This window comes from Clupea harengus, chromosome 7 (genome assembly GCF_900700415.2).
Source record: "Clupea harengus chromosome 7, Ch_v2.0.2, whole genome shotgun sequence".
Taxonomy (NCBI): domain Eukaryota; kingdom Metazoa; phylum Chordata; class Actinopteri; order Clupeiformes; family Clupeidae; genus Clupea; species Clupea harengus.
This window is the reverse complement of record NC_045158.1, coordinates 7061630-7085268: the sequence shown is the minus strand read 5'-3', so window position 1 is coordinate 7085268 and position 23639 is coordinate 7061630. Positions and strand designations below refer to the sequence as shown.

Here is a 23639-nt window from a genome sequence, read left to right as displayed (position 1 = left end):
ATATAGCACATTTCGTACAAGAATTGCAGTTCAAAGTGCTTTACATAAAATCAATAAAAGCAAGCAGCAAGAGCAATACATCGAGTTGAATAATGATAAATATCGTATCAGAACCTGATGCTCCTCAATAGCCTCTTCTTTTTTGAAAATATGGGATTTTTGTACACGCCCAGCATTCAATGGCCTATGCAAGCATATTCAAATGGTAGCAAAAGGTAAGTTTATGACACAGAGCTTAAACTGCACAAAATGCTTCATTTGATTAATGTTAAATTGTAAATTGTCACACATTTGACTTGTAAATCATTCCATGTAAAGTGTGACAATGGCTTCCACTCAACTGTCTCAGATTTGGCTGAAAAAATTCAAAGTTGTTCATACACTTCTTAATAGGTATAGTCCCAAATATTAGCTCTCTACTCCCAATAGTTTTGTCACAAAATGATGTTTTAGGGGTTATGATGCTGCAACAAAGCGTAAAGTAAAATTTTTGCGCAAATTCAAGCACCCGGAATACTATGATATTCCCAAGCCATACCCTTGGGAGTCCATATTCCTCAAGTAATTGTATCATATTTTAAGCCTAGAAAGTTTGAAGGAGCTAGCTTAAATACTTTTCTAGTAATAGCAATTTGAAAATGGCTCTTCAGAAAACGCTGCTCAAAAAGCGTCTTAAGTACAGGCACCCCCTCCCCCCTAAAACATCTTTTTGTGACAAAACTATTGGGAGTAGAGAGCTAATATTTCCTATTAAGAAGTGTATGAACAACCTTGATTTTTTTCAGCCAAATCTGAGACGGTCGAGTGGGAGCCATTGTCCCGTTTGGTGTGGAATGACCCATCTGTGGAGTCGTGTTTGCATTCCACACAATTGCTTTATCAGTAGTTATGGGGCCAGTTCTTGGGTTGTTTGGGTAAACAATGATAGCCTCTCGTGCTGGACTATGGTTAGCCTCTGTGCCAATGCTAGCAGTATTAGCTTCTATTTGTGCTCCTGCGTCGATGGATTCAAGGCTGGAGCTAGCAGCGTTAGCTCCTCTGAGTGCTAATGGGCTGTGAGAAGCCTCCGCACTAGTGCTGGTGGTGTTAGCATACCTTAGTCTTGGGCAATCCTGTGGTACTGTTGTCTGTAGTGGTTGAATAGTGCCCCGAGTGGTCCGGGAGGGTCTTGGGGTGGAATGGGGGACTCCCGGGTGCAGCAGATGAGGACTTGTCGGTGTTGAATTTGAGTAGCTACCATCATGATGCGTAGGGGATCCGGGCCCTTTATGCTCGTTAGCAGCACGGATAGCACTCCTGTGCCTTTTGGCCTTGGGTGTGGAGAGTTGTTTGTCATGGAGAGTTCCCAGTGATGCAAATCTATTTCCGAGCGGGACAGGAGGAGAGGCGATGCGAGAAGAGTTTCTGCCTCGCTTTTTTCGCTTCTTATCCTGGGTGCTAATCCATTTCCCGGTGGAGGTAGAAGCGGCGCTAGGCCTCTTTGGTTTAGTGCCAAGAGCAGGCCATGGCTCATCTGGTCCACTGGCCGGTGGAGAGCAAGGTTTGTCGGCGAGGTTTGTCTTAGCAGCAATCCCGTCCAGAAATTGCTCACCATTGTAGATCTGGTACAGGGAAGAAACCCGAGCCTCCAACTCCGTGATCTTCTTTTTCAAGTTGAGACAGCTAACAGTCTGGAGAGTCTTTGAGTGTCATGGGGCTGAGTGGCTAAGCTAGGCTAGGTTAACTGAAGCTAAGCAAGGCTACGCTCTGATGGGGTGTAGAAAAGAATTTAAGTTCCAGGGAGGCACCGTATGAGCCGTGGAAATAGCTTGAAAGTGGATAGAGCAGTTAGGCAGTATCTAAGTAGCATTAATGTAATATTAATGTGAAAAAAGCAAGCGATAGCAGACAAGAAGCAGGAGCAGCAGTGAGGAGCTGCTTCCAGGAGGAGTGTCTAATCTATAGGTGTGGCTCCTCATGTGCCATGGGTATCTGACATCTCCAGAGATTCAGTATTGCGATGAATAATGTGTGTGTGTTTGCATTTGTATATGTAGTCCTGTATAAGATTGAAAGGAAATGTGAAAGGATAATAAAGCACTAATTTGTATTAAGGGAATGTAAGTGTGTGTTTATGTGTGTGTGTGTGTGTGTGTGTGTGTGTGTGTGTGTGTGTGTGTGTGTGTGACTGTGTCATGTCTAAGGAAGAACTACTGACTCCATCTGACTCATTACTCATATTCAGCTTTAGTTTTTTTTTTCAGATGTTGAGCCCTTATACATACAGCAATCAATTAGTAAATCCCCACAGGAGTCCACATGAAACTATGTTGTAATCATGGGCATAGACACAAACTTTTTTTAATGCAAACAGTGCAGTCTCCTTTGTACGGCGCTTTGGATAAAAGCGTCTGCTAAATGACTCATTTCAAGTGTAAATGTAAATACAAACACAAAAAATATATTTTTGATTTCAGTGTGAAACACACTATACATCTCCTAGAGTCTATGGCCTACTGAATTAGATAGTAGACATTAGTTTGACACAGCTTGTGACGGGGGGGGGGGGGGGGGGGGGGTAATCTTACATGGGAAGCTTCCAACACTGAGCTTCCCTGCTTTGCCAACCATATGCAGTAAACATATGACACTGACTCCATTGGTAAAATGGTGTAGGAGGTAGAAAGTAAATCAAAGCATGCCCAGACGATGGGGGTGGAAAGCACTGTTTGCCATGTCATTCTGATCAGCCCTTGTGACACATGGACCATTTTAGCACAGTGGCAGGTGAGCTATTTCGTGGGAGTGCATAAATTGCGGAAAGGGGCTCAATCATGCTGGGAGACACGCCCTCCTGTTCCACTGCATGTGGAAGGAAATACAGTATGCCATAAGGGTGTTTACGTGAACCACCCTCTCAAGTCATTATATCCAAACTATTCCAACAATACCGACATTATACACACAAGGAGTCTTCATTTACTGTATTATAAAGGCATGAATTATTACTAAATCATCTAAGTTATGCCTGAACATGCTGGAGGCATTGGGATTTCCTGTTGGTAACTGACATGCAACTAATTCATAGTGGCCTGGATAAGTTTACAGTATTAACATAATTTAATTGTTTACTTTGTGAGGAGTTCTCCAAATTAGGATCAGCGGCCTGTTGATAACGGGTCCAGTACCTCAAAGCAATGCACTCGCGTCAGTGGATTCTTTATGAAGATGTTTTTCCGTTACTCAGAGCCTCCTGCTAACATCGCTGTGGATTAACACCGTGAAAAGGCATCAGTCGATCGAGCTGTCTCTGTCAATACAGTTCCTCCTTGGCCCTGTCCCCTGGTGTCAGAGTGTGGTCAATTTGTCTTGTTTCCCTTTCATCTGGCTCCTCGTCATCTGTGATTTGTTCTGGTATCTTCTAGCTATTGTTTGGAGTCTAAATTCATATCAACTAGAAAGTTGTTGCTGGATTTCAGGGAGTACAAAACTGAATCGGGTGTGTGTGTGTGTGTGTGTGTGTGTGTTTTGTGTATGTGTGTGTGTGTGTGATGGTGTGTATGAAAGGATCAGTCATTGAATGAAGCTCTCAGCCTTGTGAGCATAAACCAGACAAACAAACGAACTCTTCATTGGCTGCAGGTCAGGAAGAGACTGATGAAAGCAGCGCTTGTACACACTAATAAATCACAGTGTGTCCCTATCCCACAGGCATACAGAGGAAAGAAAACAAGGAATTCCCCCATCAAGATAAATCAACTTTTTCCCCCAGTAGTCCGGGGGCATAGTGTTAATCAAAAGAGTTGATATGAGTAGCAATCTGTCATGTTTCACACAAAGCTCAGCCACAAAGTCAAAGATGGCTACATTGTAAATTTCCTCCTGGCCTTCTACCGGCAGGAAATACATCTGGCCTGTTGACATCCATAAATATACAAGGCAAGATGGAATGTGACACAAATACATGTACGAAAAACAAACAAACAGGAAACCGGAGACAGAAAAGCAGAGGATGACAACGATCCCTGTGCATTTTGAATTCCTTCTGACAATTGAAAACATACGCATATATACTGTATGTGTACACATACATTTAGACTTGGCTCAAACCATTCTTACCCTCAATGACCTTTTGAAGATGATCTGGTGCTTGTGAAAGTCAAGAGGCTTTTTTGATTATTCATTTGGTAGATGCACGCCTCTGCTGTAATAAAGCATCTTGACATTAATTAAAGTACGGTGTGGAGACTGATGTCAAAGTCATTTTGGTCAAAGTATTGAGTGTTTGAGACATGAGGCAGGGGCGTTTGATTTCAGAGTTGCATTTTTCATGGTTACAGCTCATCCATGATACCAGCACTGCAGACTGACACTAAACGAGAGGCGACGCACCACTCTTCATTGAGATGAGAAAGAATTCTATCTCAGTACATGAGATTAAGAACGCAGTGGCTCATAAATTCTGGAATGTCTCATTTTTAAGCAGCATCGTAATGTTGTCATTTTCCAAATGTCCCTGCCTAGTTGGTCAAGACAGTCTGACATGAGTGGCCCTTCTATACAAGAGCCGGGACCCGTATGCTGCAAATTTGGATCTGGCTTTCCTCCGCACGCTGCATACGAATACCCAACTCTGCAAGTCTGCAACTCTTGGTCGTATAACCAATTACTTGGCCACTGATGGGAATGTTCTGCACCAGCAAGCATTACACCTCTGCATTTCAGTGAGTTAGATAGGATATTAACAGGCATGGCCATTCGCAATAACCACGCCGTGTGTCCTGGGTGATTTAGGAGCTGATCCCTTCTCAATTCCAAGATGAATGAGAGTCTCTTCCATCTGCATTAATGATGGAATCTCCAGAGCCCTCTGAAAATCAGCACCTGGACTTTATTAATCATTCAAGGGGGACCTCTCCAATCAGGAAAAGGCACAACTCCAATTAGTTTTCAAGAGCTCACCCATTGAACATGGACTGTTTGCAATAACTGACTGCGGATATGGCCAGTGCGGTATCCTCCCCACAGAGGCCCGCGTGTTTACTTGGGAATTAATTGAAAGCGCATGTCGGACCGAACAGCCGGTGCATGCGAATAATTTCATGCGTCGAGGGGGATGAATGGTGAGATTCTTCTGGCACCTTGGGCACGCTGTTTGACTCTGTGCAGCTGCCGGTGCTGGTGGTGATGGGGGCGCCGGTGGTTGGTTGGGTGATGACGCGCTCGCACGCACTTTCTCCAAAGTACAAGCGATCCCTCTGGCTTGGCCCAGGGAGGCTAGTGTGGAGAGTAGAGCGGCGGCACAGTTGCATTCTGATGGATTCACACAGTGCGCCCAACAAAGGGAAAGAAAACAAAACGAACGAACGAAAAACAATTACACCAACCTCCGCATCCTGCCCTGTTCCTCTCCTCCTTTCCTTACAAGAGCCCAACGGCAGGTCTCTGACCTTGAGTCTACGACCTCCTTCCAACTGCGCTAACGTCACAGCTTGGTACAGACAGGCCAGCCACCATCCACTGCTCAATCTCCAGCAAAATGCCACTTAATTAGACCCCTGGGACAAGACTGGATTTCTTAGTGATTGGACCCTTTAAAGGTGCAACAAATGAGAAATGTTGAGCCCAGGCTGTCTTCTGGCATCACATTAAGTGTCCCACAAGAGCTAAGTTAATGTGACTCTGAAAACAGAAACAAATTGGAATAGAATGAGAATCTGGATGCAATGACAGATTAAGCACATCCCTCTGCATACTGATGTTATAGGCCTATTCAGATTATGTTGTTTTCTGTATAATAGACAGCTAAGTGGGGTTTGTTAGCACTGTTCAATTTGGACTGCTCTGTTTCATTTAGACAAATAGACTAATATCATGTAATCATGGACAGCTGGAAGTAAGTGCTCATAAATTATTGACACACGCTTTGTCTCATTCATCCTTAATTATGTGCTGTGTCACCCATGTTTATGACACCTTTCAATAGGAATATCTGATGCTCGTCTCGTTGCCACATTTTTAGGCAGTGCACCCAGTCTGGGGGGGTTGCAAGGGAATAAATCACTCGAGAGACGCCTCAAACTTCCACTTTAAATTGAATTAAAACTGCCCGCGCACCAGGAAGCCAGTGGCCTTTTGAGATAGGAACACTAATTGGAATAGGTAGTGATAGTGTCTGAGCCCGAGCTGAGCCTGACCTCTGCGGAGCGCCAGAGAATGTGTTAAAAGCACTGCTATTAAACAACATAACAAATGCAACAAATGCTTTTTCAGGTCAGTGTGTTTCTTGTAGCTCCGTGCTGAAGTGAGACACAAGCCGTGCTAAGGCCAAGGGGTGGATGTCCAGGGACACATCCCATGGAGAGATTAATGTATGTGAGTCACTTAGGATGAAGTCTTCTGAAGTAATGCATGGTAATATTAGGATAGTGAAGCCTTCTGAAGTAATGCATGGGGATATTAGGATAGTGAAGCCTTCTGAAGTAATGCATGGTAATGTTATGATAGTTTCTTTAAGGTAGAAAACATTATGCCATATCAGTCAGTAGCATTTTGTGTCTGCAGGCAAGCAGGGCTAGTGCAGAAAAGCAAACACTGAACTGCTTGCTATGCAGGTATCTCAGACACACACACACGCGCGCACACACACACATACACACACACACACACACACACACACACACACACACACACACACACTTGTACACATCCACACCTCTGCCATGTCTATCTCAAACTTCCACTAAACTTAAATCAAACGACCAAACAATTTGGCTTGGGTGGTTCTCCCTCATAAAAAAAAAACATGTTTTCATTTTTTTCTTAAAAAAGTTCCTTTTAGTGAAGCAATTTATTTTTATCTCCGCCGCCCCTGGGCTGGCTGTACTGCCGCAACAGACTTTAAATTTCACGTCAAGTGTCAGCATGTTTTTCTAAACTAGGTGTCAACTTGAAGGTGGATCATCTGGAAAAGGGAATGCGTTCCCCCTGTGGTGATTCTGCAGGGACTCTCCGTTATCCACCGCCATATTGTAAATGAGTTCAATCTGCTCCTCTTCTGACAGTCTGGAGTGTTTTTAAATATTGTCTCCCACTTCAATGGTGATGTAGGATATAAAGTGTCCAGATATGAGACGGCAATCTGTACAGCACAGTAAACAGATGCACTTATAGGAGGATGGATGGACGGAAAGAGGGATGATAGATGATGGATAAATAAATAGTACAGATATATAAAAATCGTGCAGTGAACGTTGGAGTTGTGCATGAAAAGTTTAAGGGATCACTTTTGATGTTTTGGCAAAAAACAAATGAACTTCTGTCTAGAATGATTCCTTCTTGACTCCTCGGCTAACATCCCCATTATTTTCTCACCAACAGCAGTCACAGAACTTATTTTCAGCCTGTGACCTATTTCCCCCTAATTTGTCAGACATTAGCTGGATTCACGATGCTTTTTTTTCCCGCCGTCTCAAATTCTCCGTCTCAAGGGATGTCAGAGGAGAAAAACTGAAAAAGCTGATGTGTTGATGGGAGGAATTCTCATCTCAAAGATTGCAATGTGTCACACAGACATCCGGACTCTGAGATTAAATCAAATCTCTGCCGATGTTCCGGGAGCTTGACATGTCACCTAAAAAAATTCTATTATTTATGGAACAGACTCTTACTTAGCCACTCCACAAAAACCATGCAGTCATATACATCTGAACATCCGTATTTAGTAGGTTGTTATGCATTACTCCATTAGTATTCATCCAGACACTGTTCTCACAATGGCAGCATATATTAAACCGGTCAAATGCACTTCTTCTCCAGTTGTCAGTAACTATATCCGCTCTGGGCTGCCCTTGGGGTGAAGCTGAATACATAACCTGAGGTGTGGGTCTCTACAGAAATGATACAGGAATGCACAAATAGCTTTAGCTCCCAGATCAAAAGGCCCTTTCTGAGTTCTGTGTCACCGCGGATACGCAGGGCTCTGTGTCCGGCCCAGGGATGACGCTGAGGCAGGCTGATAAGTAATTATCCATGGTGCCCTCTCTCTCTCTCTCCTCTCTTCCTCCCAGCTTTGCATTCATTGACATTCAGTAGATGCCACAGAGCCCAGAGATATATTACAGCTCTTTCTGCGGCAGTGTTCGTCACTACAAAGAACAGGCATTTTGGCTCAAATGAGACATAAATTATGTTGGCTTTCCCTCGGTGTTCCAAGTCATTATCGTCAATTAAAAAAGTATTCCAGTGGCTGCATAGCTATACATTTGGGTACTTTCATTTACAGGGGGAAAACATGCTGTGCTTAAAGTTATGAGTAGTGATTTTACTATTTTCTAACCATTTTTTTTTTAGGCTTCTTTTCTGGATTAGGCTTTGTGCTACATAAGGCTGGAGTTTGATATGAGCTCAGTGTTTGAAACGATACCTCAGGATGAGATTATCTGCACCGTAGATGACTTATTCATGAGATTTATTCTCATGCCCTCATAGCTAATGATATTATCCACATGAACTTGATTTGCTTGCTTGAAAACAGCACACTGCTAAACATAATTCGGATCAACACAGTACCTCAACATGTCCACCTGTATTTGACTGTTGTGGTACAGTATCTAGTGCAACATTGTTGGGCAACACTGTGGACCTCACTGCCAGGGTTTACTGATGGTTCAGCCTAATGTCTTGCAGTGTAGGACTCTTGTCCACAAGGAGACATGTACTGTACATTCAGATTCATTTCACAATGCAAAGTTTAGCTTTCAACATCATGTTCTGCTGGAAAAGTCCATCTGTGCTTTTTAAAACATAAATTGTAACAGTATCACTGTAGCTGTGGCAGACAACAGACTGGCCCATGGGCCATGAAAAAATAGTCCATTATCTACACCGCCAAACTTGTTTTGAGTCCCTGGACTCATTTTTGGTCACATACACTGTGGAGATATGTATATTTGTCCTTTCATGCCTGTAATGAATTTGCAACACTGAGAAAATGAGTTGGAAAAATTGCGTGAAAAAAGACGGGAAGAGAAAACTGTCCATCCAAACGGTGTGAAATACATAATGAAGCCATTCGCTGAGTGATGCCATCACTCACTTTTCCCCTCCACATAGAAATGGCCTATTTGACACACGTCATGCCAGTGAAAGAGAGAAGAAGAACACAGGAGAGTGACAGTGAAAGAGAGAGAAGGCAAAGGAAAGATTGAAAGGGAAGATTGCTGTCTACCCCAAAAGACCTAAAAAAAAAAAAAACACTCCAGGAAGGGCTCCCATTCTCACCCTCCCCTAGTCATTAAACCCAAAGAGTACAGGTGCACCTCCGGAGATCAGTTTGACTGACAGGTGGCTGGTAAATTTGAGTGAACTGTGCCATAGAGCCATTCAGCACCTACAGAGAAACTCTGAGTACTGTAAAGGCAGGCTGGGAGGATGCATTCTAACCTATACATGGCATCTACAAACTTAGTTAACTGGCTGAAGTAAAATACATTAGCTTAACTTCACAGATATCAGTGAAGATGGGCCTTTCATTGAATATCTTTGTCTTCCAAGTGCATGGCAGAGTGCAATGCAAATCGTGAAACAACTGAATTACACCAGTCACTGCGCCAGTGACATGAACTAATGCAGCACAAGAGTAAGTAGGAGTCAACTTGCATTTCCTGTCATTACCAATGATCTGCAATGAGCTGCTCGCAGCCTCTGAGCACAAGAGATTTGTGATGAGGAAGACGAGGATGTCACAACACACCTATCAGTATGGCGCCTGACAGCTGCTCCTTATTAATGCTCAGCTCTTACCACCAGCTTCCCATGAATCACAGGGCGTGATGGCATTAGAACAAGATTGAGTCATATTTAGACAAAAGAGGGGGAGACAAGAAGGAGGAGAGACTTCGAGAAGGAGAGCGCCGGTGCATGCTGGACAACTCCGAGAACATTTGTGTTAGGGGAGAGTGGGCAAGCACAGGGGAACAATGTGTTCGGTGCGATAGGGGCAGCCTGGCCCCTGCCTCTCCAAGCCTATTATTCACCCCTCTCCACCAATGAAAGGCAATTTCATGAGGCAAAGCCTTAAGGGCCGAGCCAACTAATGGGCTCCAAATCTCCAGAGGGAATTTCTTTTCTTTTCTTTCTTTCTTTCTTTCTTTCTTTCTTTCTTCCTTCCCTCGTACACTTTTTTTCTCTCCTCATATCCCCCTCTACCAACTCCTCACAGCTTCCTCAACTCCACAGTCGTACACAGTGTTTTTTTAAATACCGAGGTCCAAGAACTGAGCGTGCTAGGGGCTAGGGGGGATTGGAGGTTAGGGTCCCCCCTGATTGCCCTGACCTGATGTGCTTTTTAAGGAGTTTGAAGGGCAAAAATTGGATAACAACAGCTTTAAAACCATGTCAGTGGGCAGTAGCATAAATGATCTGTCAAGCAGTAATGCAAGAGAATCAGGTTAAATGTTGCAATGAATGATCCACACTACAATCTGAAAATACAGAAAAGGTTGATGATTGAATATTTATGAAACATCTGGAAATGAATGCTCGTGTGGTCTCTCTTAGTCTCCCCTTTGTGTCTCTTGTGCTCTTTCTTTCAGCCTCCAAGGCCAAGTCCCAGTGCTATAATCTCCCATTTGAGAGGAGCCAGTGTCTGAGAAAATAGGACTGACCTACCTGAGAGGATGTCTCATAGAAAGGTAGTCTTGGAGATCCAGTTAGATCATGCTCCTTAGAAATGTGTCCCCTTCCTCACTTAACCCATTTTTTTAAGGTTCTGAGAATATAAATGTTGAATATACCTAATGGATGTACTCAAAAGCTATATTTAATCTCCATTTATTGTCATTGATAGTCTGCTAAGATGTTACAGATGTGTATCTGAACAATTCTGAAAGTTATTCAGGCTATTTGGCCAATGTGGCAGAACACAGAACATTTCATTTTGTGCTTATAGCCTACTGTAGGTCTTTCCATTAGATGTGTCACCTTTGTCTACCAACTTTGTCTAATACTTTTCCCCCACTTTCTAATCTCCTGGGTCAGGTTTCTGTCCTCATCTAGAAAAATACTGCTCTGTAAGGCTGACTTAATTCCTCATTACCTACCATTTCCAGATCTCTCCGGCTGAGCCGAGAACACATAATGGAATGATTCCTGCACTTTAGTCACACAAGATCTGACCACTCTATCTTATCTCCAAACCAATTACGTGTGCCCAGTCCCCCCAGTCTTTCTTTATTCTGTGATTTGCAAATTCAAGGCAAAGTCAGCTTTTCCCAAAAATTTTCGCTACGCTTCTGTGAGAAGGTGAAATTCCAGTCCCCCCCACCCCCACCCCCCGTCTCACCGTGACTCACAAGAGGAGTGTGGCCCTGGTGTGGGGTGGACTCCCCTGCCGCAATGGTTGGGTCCGGGTTCCCCCACGATAGTGGCTGGACCCGGGAGACTTAATTGGTTCAATTAAGCCCAACCGGCTGCCCTATTTTAAACTGTTTGCCGTGTTTTGTGCCGTGTTTTGTGCCGCAAGTTTATGTACTTAACTTCGTGCTTAGTTTCTGGGCCTAGCTTGTGCCCCGAGTGTGCAGGTATTGGGACTAAATGGGCCAAGCAGGTGTCTAGGGTGCCTAGTGACTTGAGTTACTGTGAGTACTATATTTTTATATGAAAATCCACCATCTCCTGCACGTTCTTTCCCATCTTCACCACCATTTTTCACCTTGAGAGCCTTCTAGTACCACAAACTTCTGTTTAGCAGCTGATATTTTAAATAGACTATACCAAGGTTATGATTTTATGTTATTTTCGTAATATCTACCCCCAGTTTAAGGTAAACTTCATGATCTTCAACCTGGGCCCTATTTTTCGATCTTCTTGGGTCCATATTTTTACTAGGGACAAAAAACGATTAAAAGTTAGTTGAGTTTGAACGCTAAAACCGGCAACCGCAAAACAGTTAAACAATGGAATCCTATGGAGGAAGCACATTAAAATAAACCACTTGTTTCTAAATGTGATTATAAGGCTCTGACAATATGGAAAGAATCCCTACGGAGATACACCTGTGTCTGTTTACCTCAATAACTGTAGAGAAACTATAGAAAAGGACTGTACCTTTCTCTTCTTCCGGCCTCTGTTGTAGCACAATGTTAAATGCCTGTTGTCGATTGGCCTACCATGTGGAGAGCGTTTCCCTAATACTTGACTACATGCATTGAGTCCACTGTCTGCATACACACACACATATCAACGATATATTGAATTGTTAGTCATGGCATAGAGTGAGCCAAAATGCAATGTTGCTAAGATAGTAGCAATTTAGCCTGTCCACACATAGTGTGAATGCTAATCTACCTCGAATGCTAAGGATAAATTGCAGTCAACTAATGGCTGTTTATCATACTATCAGCAGGCATATACTTACACCTGACCTTCCCTCTTGCAGGGGCGGACTGGCCATCGGGGATACCGGGGTAATCCCCGGTGGGCCGACGGGGTTGGGATTGTCCAAAATACCGGCCCACTGTTTTCTCCAGCCGGCCCACCCTCTCAGATCGCCGGACGAATTTACAGATTTCCTATTACACAGAACACGTATAGTTTGCTCTAAGAACTTCACTAAAGGATCAGCACTGACTGAGTTTTATACTCCTCCTTGCGATCTGTATTCACACTCATGGTGCCTATTTTTCTGAAAGCTAAAATTCTGAAGTGTCTTCTGAAATGTCTTCTTACGGACTTCGGAAGTTTAACGTAAGAAAAGATCTCCACCTTATTAATGAACGCCTGAAAATGGGTTCTTACACAGCCAAAGTGTTCTCAGCTGTGCGGATTGAGGATGAGGATTCTTAAATTTGGATTTGGATACACGCCCCGCCAGGGCACGCAACCGTAGTGAAGTGTGCAGTCAGCCCTAGCCTGATTGAAAACTCTGGGCCATTTACGACTGTTATTTCGCTTTCTGAAATTCTGGTCTAAATTTAAAACGAATCCCACGTATGAAAACTTTCATGAATGCCCTAAAACATCATTAGTGGAGTTCAAAAGAAAGCTTTACTCATCTAATGTCTTCCGTCAGTCTAACTTTGTTTTGTGTTATTAAATGTCAATCACTCTAGCCTACATTTTATTTAATTTATTTTAATTATTTGTGGCCTTTCCTGTTATTGTATATGTAAAGCACATTGACTTCCATAAATAAATAAAATACAAAAAAAGTTGCCTTGCCTTGCCTACTCAACACTTGCGTCACTCGCTAGCAGACAAAGTTGTTTTTGAGAGTGAGAGCATGTCATCGGCACCAAAACGCAAAGGTAGCAGGGAGAACAAAAAAAAGATGTCTGGAGGAAGGTGCATCAAAATATGCAAAAATCTCTGATTTATTTGGGAAACCACCGACTGTTGACAGTGATAAGAAGGTAAGTTGTTGACTTGGTCAATGTTAGGTAGCTAGCCTAGCTAACATTAGGTAGATAAATGTCCAAAATTGAGACCGTTATGATCTGGTAAAATAAGCAAGCTGGCGCCGTTGTCATCATCGAGATTATCTATTTAACATGTTAGCCGTAGTTACTTGCTTACAATCGATGAGCAAGCTATCCATGGTGGTAGTTGTAAAGAGGGACATCTTATCATTTCTAATAACTTAAGTTAACCAGCTAGCTTGTTATGCTAAAATCACCGTGTTACACACAACACTTACATTATAAACAATGTTAATATGTTATCTAGATTGATGATTCTGCTGCTAGAAGCAGCAGCCAGGGGCCCCAGAGCCAAGATAAGACCCAGGGTACAATGTACACCTAAGTTACACTTTAATATACAAAAATAGTGTATTTCAATTCAGCGCATCTATTTAAAGTATATTTATCTAATACACTTTGAGTGTACTAACCAATAGTGGAAAGTTAAGTACAAAAAAGTATACTTAGTACACTTAAATGTATTGTACTTAAGTGTAGTTTTTTTTTCACCTGGGGCACTAATACTAAATACTACCATAGCTTGCTGATAGTGTTGTGTCAATGGTTTAACATACTTACATAATAATCCCTATTTACCACTCATGTAGGCTGCAGATGACAGTGACTTTGACAGATTCCTTAAGGCTTACGTACAGTATAACCATCTGATACTAGCCCAGAGTTAAGCATATTCATCTAGCAAACTATACCTACATTGGAGTGTTACAATAGCCAGTATAATTTTATTCCATGTGTCAAACAAACATATATGATGTAATTGCTTTGTAATCATCCAAAATAATGTTAAGTGTATGAGTATTTTTCCAAGAAGGCCACTGACTGGTCGATACGTGCGATGCATTGAGTGGGCAGCGCGCCGTGTACTGACTGGACAGCGCGCCGTGTACTGACTGGGCAACGCGCTGTGTACTGACTGGACAGCGCGCCGTGTACTGACTGGGCAACGCGCTGTGTACTCACTGGGCAGCGCGCCGTGTACTGACTGGGCAACGCGCTGTGTACTGACTGGGCAGCGCGCCGTGTACTGACTGGGCCGCGCGCCGTGTATTGAGTGGGCCGGTCTGACAGTAACTCCCGGGCCACTTTTTTCCCCCAGTCCGCCCCTGCCCTCTTGTATGTGTGTGTCGTTACTGGCACTTTTATTTACCCAATTTATCCATAGCCCTAATCTTGACCTTTATAAATCTCTCTATTAAACTGTCCGATAACAATGGGACAGCACTTAATTATTACCTGCCCAATCGTCTGCATGTCTGAGCTACAACTTGTGCTGTGCCTTGCCGAAGTCACTGACAGCTGCCTAGGCAATGCCAATGCGAGACTCCTGAATGACATGTGAATTGCTGGGACATGAAATTATGGGTCGCGACGGCTGTCTGCGCGGACAAGATGTATGTATGCATGAAAACTCATCCGTTTCCATTAATTGCAGTGTTAGAACATATTATCCACAACTCTATGGTTAAAATATTTGGATTTTGTTTTTGCTCATGTCTTGTCATGTAGTTACGTGCCCTGAGTCAATTGGCATGACGCCACTGGCTGGATATATAACTGTTATCTCATTAAAAGTTAAATGAACTAGGCCTACTTACACATCATGTTATTCTGACTTGCATTCAGTTGCGAAATTGTAAATAGTGTTCGAACGTGATATTAAACTTAAAATGTAACTGCACCTTCAATTTTTTTTTAAACTGTAAACTAAATGATATGAACAAACTGTGATGAAACACATCAACGCAGGTCTTAATATTGACAAAATTCCCATTTTTATAAGAAGCGGCATTTCATGTGTTGAAAATGGCTCAACACGCCATCTACTGTTTACAGTCATCCAAGGCCAATGCTGTAGAGACACCTCAGCAGAAAGGATTGAGGTGGAGGAGAGTTGCAAATGTACTTAGCTAGCTAGCTTGCTAGGTTAGCCGACCTATTACATTATTAATTCCATATCTGAAAGAGTGATTAATTGTTATCATATACAATCATAGACAGTAATAATACAGCACACAATTAGGTTTACCTTCCGTTACTGTTTATTAAGAGAAAAGGTTTGTGGTGAGAGGTAAGGCCACACTCCCACTTGTGACACCAGAACTGTTCCATTTGAGCTCCCATGATGAATGGGATTAATTACATATGCTGCTCTGAAATCTCAAGTCTCAGTTCATTGCCCACTCCTAAAAACGATGCAGTGAGTGGAGTTAGGCTCAGAGCTGGAGTTGGGCTCAGACCTGGAGTTAGGCTCAGAGCTGGAGTTGGGCTCAGAGCTGGAGTTGGGCTCAGAGCTGGAGTTGGGCTCAGAGCTGGAGTTAGGCTGAGAGCTGGAGTTAGGCTGAGAGCTGGAGTTAGGCTCAGAGCTGGGGGTGGAGTTAGGCTCAGAGCTGGGGGTGGAGTTAGGCTCAGAGCTGGGGGTGGAGTTAGGCTCAGAGCTGGGGGTGGAGTTAGGCTCAGAGCTGGGGGTGGAGTTAGGCTCAGAGCTGGGGGTGGAGTTAGGCTCTGAGCTGGGGGTGGAGTTAGGCTCAGAGCTGGGGGTGGAGTTACTCTTTAAGGCATACTGTTACGTCCAACTGTTTATTCATCTGTCCGTCTTGCCAAGATGGCATTTCAAAATAAAAGCCTGTTCCTAAGTTTATGAATAGGCCTATGAAGGGTAATTTGAGTGAGTAGAACCTCAGCTAATTAAGGCCAGGAACAGTCAATCATTTTTTCCCCCAGTTTTCTTTAAACATTAGTACAATATTACTCATGATTACTGTTTCGAATATTGACAAGAACTTGTGATTTTGGAATAGAGTACAAAGGTTCAACAAACCAATTTCAATAACATTCTAGTTTGGATGAAATTACCATATCAGTATGGTTGTGAAAGTTCTCAGAAATGTGTGAAATCAGATTTGAGTGTTCTTGTGCCAGATAGATTCATATTTCCGCTGTTTGGCCGTGAGCATATTATGTAAATTGCACTCTGAACAAATGTGAGGTGAAAAGTTTTCATAGATATTACAGTTATCATACATCAATGTTATTACATTTCAGCCAGTTTGATATCTTGGGGAATTCAAATCTTATTTCTTAATTGCAGAGCCATTTTAGCAAGAATTTAGGATGTGGCTACCTATCTACTGTTAGCATTTATGAGTGATTACAACACCAGACCTCGTTTTACTCGTTAGTATTAAAATATGTAGTACAAAAGGGTAGGAAATCGTACTGCAGCTCACAAATCAACAACAAGGGAATACATCTGTCATGTCAAATAAATCCCTGACAAATTGTGGCATAGCAGCAGATACAAAAATATTCAAGGATACAACCCTTTAGTGCCCCCAAGTGGAGAGACAGCATGCTAGCACACTCCTCTCCATCTACTTCTACGAGCCTGATGGACCAAAAGGTTGATTAGCATACCACAGTCATAGTGATGGCATGTCTCTCCCAGGGGAGGCATTAATCTCTTAACGAGGTAATTAATCTTTTAGATGGCATTTTTATCCCCTTATAATCGACCCTGTAAGCCCCATCATCTCATCGTCTGGTTGCCCCCTGACGGCCATTTAGCTTTCGCCGCTCAGTGGGGCAGCATGTCGTCGACCGTGGGCATGGGCAGCACGCTCCTGCCATAGTAGGAGGTGGCAAAGGCGTGGGCCATGTCCATGGGGTGCAGGCTCTCGACCTCGGCGAACTGGCGCAGGTGGAACTGCAGCGTGAGCTTGCGGCTCATGTCGCGCAGCGCCAGGAAGGAGGCCAGCGTCTCGGTCAGCACGAAGAGCAGGTAGATGGCGTGCACGGCCCGCTCCAGAGGGGCGATGAGGATGCCCTCGTCGGTCACGAAGAACAGCAGGATGGGCAGCTGGAAGAAGAAGGTGAGGAGCCAGAAGCCGGCCAGCTCTGGCACCTGATGAAAGAGGGGATGGAGATGAGCAGCGAGAGGAGAGAGGGAGAGAGAGAGGAGAGAGAGAGAGAGAGAGAGGAGGAGATAGAGAGAGAGAGGAGAGAGGAGGAGAGAGGGAGAGAGAGAGAGAGAGAGGAGAGAGAGAGAGAGAGAGAGGAGAGAGGGAAAAAGGGAGAGGAAAGAGGGAGAGAGAAGATAGGGAGAGAGGAGAGAGGGAGAGAGGAGAGAGGGAGAGAGATGAGAGAGGAGCGAGGGAAAGAGGGAGTGAGGAAGAGAGAAGAGGGAGAGAGAGGAGCGAGGGCTCCCCTCAGTGGTCAAAACAACTCAGTAGAAGGAAATGGCACAGATGTGGGCACACATGGGTTCTCACATACACCCTAACGTGCACACACTGCAGCGCGCACACACACACACACACACACACACACACACACACACACACACACACACACACACACACACATAAACACATAAACAAACGTAGGCTCCAAAACACCCAGATATTCAAAGACAGACAAGCACATAGTTTCACATACACACAATTATACATTGACTTTCACAATCAGTATCATCATCATATCATATCAGGATCCCATTTTTAACACATATGCTTAGGGGCTGTGAATATAACCACACAGGCCACTCAGGCTGCTGTATATGTTCTTAACTGTATATATTCATAATTAACACTTACCTTTTCTTCTAGGTTGCCAACATAACCCAGGTAGATTCTCATGATCTCAAAGATTGTCAGAAGAACCACGCCTGTCACGAGAAGGCACTGGTAGTAGGCTGGCAACAGAGAAAACTGTGAAGCAGAAATCAAATTAAATGAGAGTTGAATAAAGGTCAGATCTAACCTAACAGCCATCAATCAATCCCATATCGACCATATTATCAATCACTCACTCACCTTTAACTCCAGCATGACCATCTCTGAGGTCCACCAGAAGGGAAAGAAATACATATTGAAGTACATCAACATCTGCAGAGGTAAATGGGCCACCACCTCATTGTCTGGAAATGAAGTCGTAGAATATACATAGATGAGTTTGGGTGAGGAACTGAATATTACAACATCAATTACAAATTCTATATCAATTAAACACAATATTTTACAGTCTTTTATATTTTGTAATTGGTCAAAGAGGACAGAACTACCTGCTATAATATAGAATGGCTGGCTTTGATTTGACATTGGTAGCTCATTGACAGAGATACACACTTTGTTTAAGTTTGTTATTTGTGACTGTGTGTCTACAATGTGCAGGCACAGTATCTACTGGTGTGCTTAGCAGAGATTATACGGAGGGTGCACTCGTACCTGCTTTGTCACTATTGTCCCTGAAATCGTAGCTATCTCTGGTCCTGTTGTTGGCAAACACTGAGCCACTGAGGTTGGCCAGGCCCAGGCGTATGTTCCTGGGTAAAGGCGTGTAGAAGACCGGCATGCTGACCCTGGCTCAGCCACCATGCCTTGCTTACTGTTGCGTTGTGAGCGGGAGCAGGCAGGTTGTTATTTTCTTGGCTGGAGGACTGACGGGATTAGAGGTGGACAGCTCGGCTAACCAGATTAAATCAGAAGAGGCAGTCTGACAGGGGGGATTAACCAGTGCTCACCGCCTGCCTCTCCATTCCCCCTGCCTCATTTCAGCTCTGATGAGTCAGCATCGAAGTTGTATTACTGTGTGCTTATTTATTTTAGTGAGCTGTATTTGAGTGACCACAATGAGCATCAAGGAGTTAATCATCAGGTTCCCAATTTGGTTTAGAAATATTCAGATTTTAGGAATAGTGTTTGAAAAGGCTATTATACTCTCCAGTATATACTTTCACTTTCCAGTCCTTCATATAACGAGGTTGCCATCCCACCCAATATCCTTGTTTTGCTCTTCTTTTTGTTTAACCTTGGATGTTATTTTTATTGCTTATTTTAGATCACATCCATTTTCAGTATGAATCACATCACACAATCACATTTTGTACACATTTATTTATCACATAAGTGATACCGAGTAATTCAGCAATGTCCAGCTACAGCATGCTTGATTCATCGGTGTCAAGAACTGGCTTGTTGTGAAGCCTTTGGATCTTGAACGTCATTGTTAGCAGTGCAGTGGCAAAGCTTGACCACTAGGTGTCATCATAATTCATCTCGCGGTGCTCTGAGAGGGAAGTTCTGGAATTCTTCAGGAACTTCCTCTCCCTTCTCCGACCTCTTGTAGAAGCCCAGAGAATCCAGCAATTTTTCGATATCAGCTACCTTCATCTCCTTCACTGGAACTGTCTGTGAAAATAGCATTAATATTCAGACAAAAGTGTTAACATTTGGTTATGAATCATTTTGATTAGCTTAGGCCACCCATCAGCCCCGTGAATCCCTGCATCAGAGCAGCTCCAGAGAAATAGAATCCATCATGACCCGCCAGTTTCCGATGTACACGGTAGGCTTGTTTTGAAAACACTGGTCCACAAAACGAAATTATTCACATTGACTACATGAAACGTCTCATAAAGGTTAACTACCAGAGTAGCATACATTTTGTGTTCACAGCAAGGCAGTATAACACAAGAACCTGTGCAAACTAAATCCAATGGGCCTGTAATGAATGTGCAGCTAACCACAGGATTGATTCGTTTCTTACTATCTGCAACTCTGTGCCAGTAAGACAGCTTCAAAATGCAGCGTGTGCCTTTAGCTCATGAAACATTAAAAATGGAGATGCGCTCAGTTAAAAAGAAAAGTGCTGCAGGCATATAGTAGAGATGAAGAAGGGAAATGGAGTAAGACTACCTTACCTTGACAACCTCGTCTTTATCATTGTAGAAAATTAATTTGGGTTTTTTGTCCTCTCCTGAATCGTACTCCAAGTTATGACTAAAGTAGGGAGGTCAAGGTAGATTTGAAAAAAAGGGAAAGAAATTGGCTGGCTTTGGTAGCACACAACAATAGTAGAAAATGCAAGGGTTTGATAAGAAATCTTCGCAATTTTCTGGCACCAGCTGGTGTTCTGGTACGGTACCTCTGTTGCAAAAATGGATGGGCCTTGAAATTCTGATGCAGCTCTTTGTAACTTACTATTTATGATTGCCGCTGCGTGCAGGCAGTCATAGAGTTTGTCAGATAGTGTTTGTCAACATTTACTTTATCTTCTTTTTCTACCTCTCTTCACTATGGTTTGGTTTGCATTTGGACTTCACCAATTCACATGAAACTTGGTATGGTTGTAGCTCCACATGACTGATACAGAATAGAAGGTGTGCATTTCCCTTGGTGCTAGTGCCTCGTGAAATGGGGTAGGATCAAAACATTGTAAATAAATGCCAAGTACAGTTATACAATGAAGCTCGTATTGTTCCTTAAATGTAAATTTCACAAAATACTCAAATTTAGCACAAGAATACATCCGTTATAAAGTCGCACTCATCCTCATATTCACTAGACGCGAAACCACAGAACGTAATCGACAGGTACTGCCTCACACCCTATAAATGTACTGCCACCACACACATTAAAGTTCCTTATATTTTCACTCTGAATAAGATATACATCAAACTTTTTTGTCTATTATTGCCAGAAACATAATCATTCGAGATAACACACTTTTCTTGGAACAGAAAATATCTTGTTATTTCACTTAATTCTTGCTCATTTTTTGCACACTGCAATACGGTATGTCTACTTACATGGATGAAAACACCCTGTGCTAACCTATGGACCATAGTAAAGGCTTGGAAGCAGAAGGGATACATAATATCAGTTAGCAGTAACAGTATGAGGCTCAGATGAAACTTCTCAATAAGACTGACCAGATCAAAATTGCCTATTTTCACCTACAAACAGAATGAATAGATTATGTTTGTTATTAGAGAGCAAGACCAGAGAATTGAAGTTCTGCCCAGATTGAGCGTATTCAAGAGGATCAACATGAGCCTACTCGGCATGGCACATTTTGTAGAAGGCTAAATGCTACCTGCCCCCCTGGCTCCAAGCTCTCAAAATGATATGTGGTAATTACAGGCAACATATGCTCATAACTCTTATCCGGTCGTTTTCTAATAAGGATACTACAAGGCCCAGCGCTCCATGAGGAATTTGTAGAGCTCAGGCATTTTCTTGATGGCTCATCCGACTACACTGGGTGCCTGGGGCGGGGGGGGGGGGGGGGGGGGGGGGGGGGAGAGAAGAGCAGACAAATTGAGAGCAGGTTAGCGTGCTCAGCTAACGGCATTGTGCAGAAGGGGGGAAAAAAAGTGCAATCCCAGGACAACACCCCGGGGTCCCTGTCATATTAGTCTGCGCCGCTGGCTTACCATCAGTTTCCCCCTGGCTATGACATGCTCTTCCCCCGCCGACGTTTCAGAGGAGTTCTCTGCCCCCGTCCCGGTGGAGCACAGGAGGAGTCCAACCAGCAGAGTGGCCCACATGCTGGAGGTTAGCGCTCTGGCTGTGTTACTGTGTCAGCAGCTGCTTTGTGGTTTGAGGCTTTACCTGAGCAGAGGGCAGATATGGAGGGCTGATGTGGGGGGGGGGGGGGGGGGGGGGAGGGTGATTGCACCACGTCGCCCCAAGTGTGGCAGTGCATTTGTCACCCTTCCATTGGCCCACATCTCTGAATACGGAACATGATTTTTTTTTCAAAACCAAATCTGTCAGTGCTGTCAGTTTCAATGTAAATGCAATTGACTGTACACAGGATATTTAATGTAGTGTTACATTTATCAGTTTACAGTTTAAAAAAGTGTAATACCCCCTGATGAAAAACTGTTCTCCTCGCTTCTTTGCCTGGTTCTGTGCAGTCCTTGAAAGTGTCTGTGCCGCATGTTGATTTTCCCACACCCGTGTTGATGAATAACTTGTGCTGACAGCCTTTGTTTTAGCACAAATTTGAATTATGGTCCAACTCCTTGGAGTATATGCTCACAGCTGCATTCTAGCCCCAAACAATAATGGTGACATTAAGACGGATACTGTATCAAAAAGCGCATGAAACGACACCAGCAGGTTTGATCCCTATTAGAAACATCTGATTTCTGAGTAGCACATGTTAACAGTCTTCAGTGCTGTCTCAACTGTCTACTTGCATCATAGCTACGTCAGTTCATTCCTTTGTAGAATGACTTTCGGAGCCTCAGAAGTATGCTGTGTGTACTCAATCAATACCAACATCATGCCCTTATGGCTTTGGGAATGGTCAATACCAGAACTAATAAGCACTGTCAGCCTTTTGAAAAGGTCAAGGATATCCTGCAACATACACAGCAATCACTTTTCTTGTTCTATACTCCGATAAAAGAAATCTCTGAATGTCGTGCATTGTGTCATGTGTGTATCCAGCCCTACTGCAGATAAACAGTGCTCTGACAACCACCACAGTACAACCGGATTGGGTTGCTCCTCTCCTTTGTCATTTCACCAAACATTGACTTGCTTTAAAGTGGTTCCCACTGGGATCCGCAACCTGCATTATGCAGAGTTCGGTTCCGCGGTTAGAGTTGAAATGTTCCTGTAGCGTGTTGGTAATGACCGCAGATTAATGGGAGGTCTGGGCCTAAGAGCGCCCGTTGAATTAGGAGACAGGAGTGTATTTACACTGGGTCACCCTCAGAGGGCGATAATGTCTAAGTCTATATTTATTGGCAGTGCGGCGGCCGAAATGTACTTCCAAATGCTAGCCACAGACAATTATGCTTCCAACAAAAATAAACCATTCCCGATAGGAATGCTGCAGAAAAACCATCCCTTTCTGTATTTTCCAGGCAAAGCCAGAGCCCCGGCGTTCACACTCTGGACGACGTGTGCAAGCGATGATGTGTCAGATGACAAAGAGCTCTCCATTTTAAACAGACCCAGTTACTCTGCAAATCTACAGTCCAAACACAAAGGCTCCGTGCGGTTCGTTCGGAAAATTGGTGCACATGTTTAATACAGCGGGCTCTGTTTTATCTGCATGTACATCTGGAAAAGGAAACCTTGACCCGTTGAAAAGTGGGAAAACATCAAAAAGGAGTGTGTGTGCCTAGCTGCACGTACAGTTTGTTTGTGTGCACATCTATGAGTGGCGGGGTCCAGATAGCCTAATAGCCTATAACATGTGTCCAAGTCAACACTTCCTCTCAGAAAGAAAACGGAAAAGGAGAGAATGAAAGAGGAAGCACAATTAATCCTAAAAATACTAGAACAGTCATATGTGGGTATGACCTCACCCTGGCGGACACATCCTCTTTTCTCCCCCAGACTTCTGGAGCTTATGTTCTTTAAGGGATGCTGAAAAGCTCAT

At 43.5% G+C, this 23639-nt stretch overlaps 2 protein-coding genes across 2 annotated transcripts; both read right to left on the bottom strand.

The window, feature by feature from the left end:
* Positions 1–15879: 15879 nt before the first annotated feature.
* On the bottom strand, positions 15880–18922 carry zgc:112294 (transmembrane protein 17A). The gene is made up of 4 exons (XM_031569951.1): positions 18683–18922; positions 18272–18375; positions 18053–18166; positions 15880–17361 (listed from the first exon to the last, which is right to left on the bottom strand). Exons 1-4 carry the CDS (start codon positions 18807–18809, stop codon positions 17035–17037), a joined length of 672 nt encoding a protein of 223 aa, XP_031425811.1. The 5' UTR covers positions 18810–18922; the 3' UTR covers positions 15880–17034.
* A 412-nt stretch (positions 18923–19334) lies between these two features.
* selenoe (selenoprotein e) lies at positions 19335–21850 on the bottom strand. Its single transcript, XM_012815868.3, has 4 exons — positions 21673–21850; positions 21428–21504; positions 20158–20236; positions 19335–19645 (listed from the first exon to the last, which is right to left on the bottom strand). Exons 1-4 carry the CDS (start codon positions 21784–21786, stop codon positions 19502–19504), a joined length of 414 nt encoding a protein of 137 aa, XP_012671322.1. The 5' UTR covers positions 21787–21850; the 3' UTR covers positions 19335–19501.
* Between the last annotated feature and the right edge of the window lie 1789 nt (positions 21851–23639).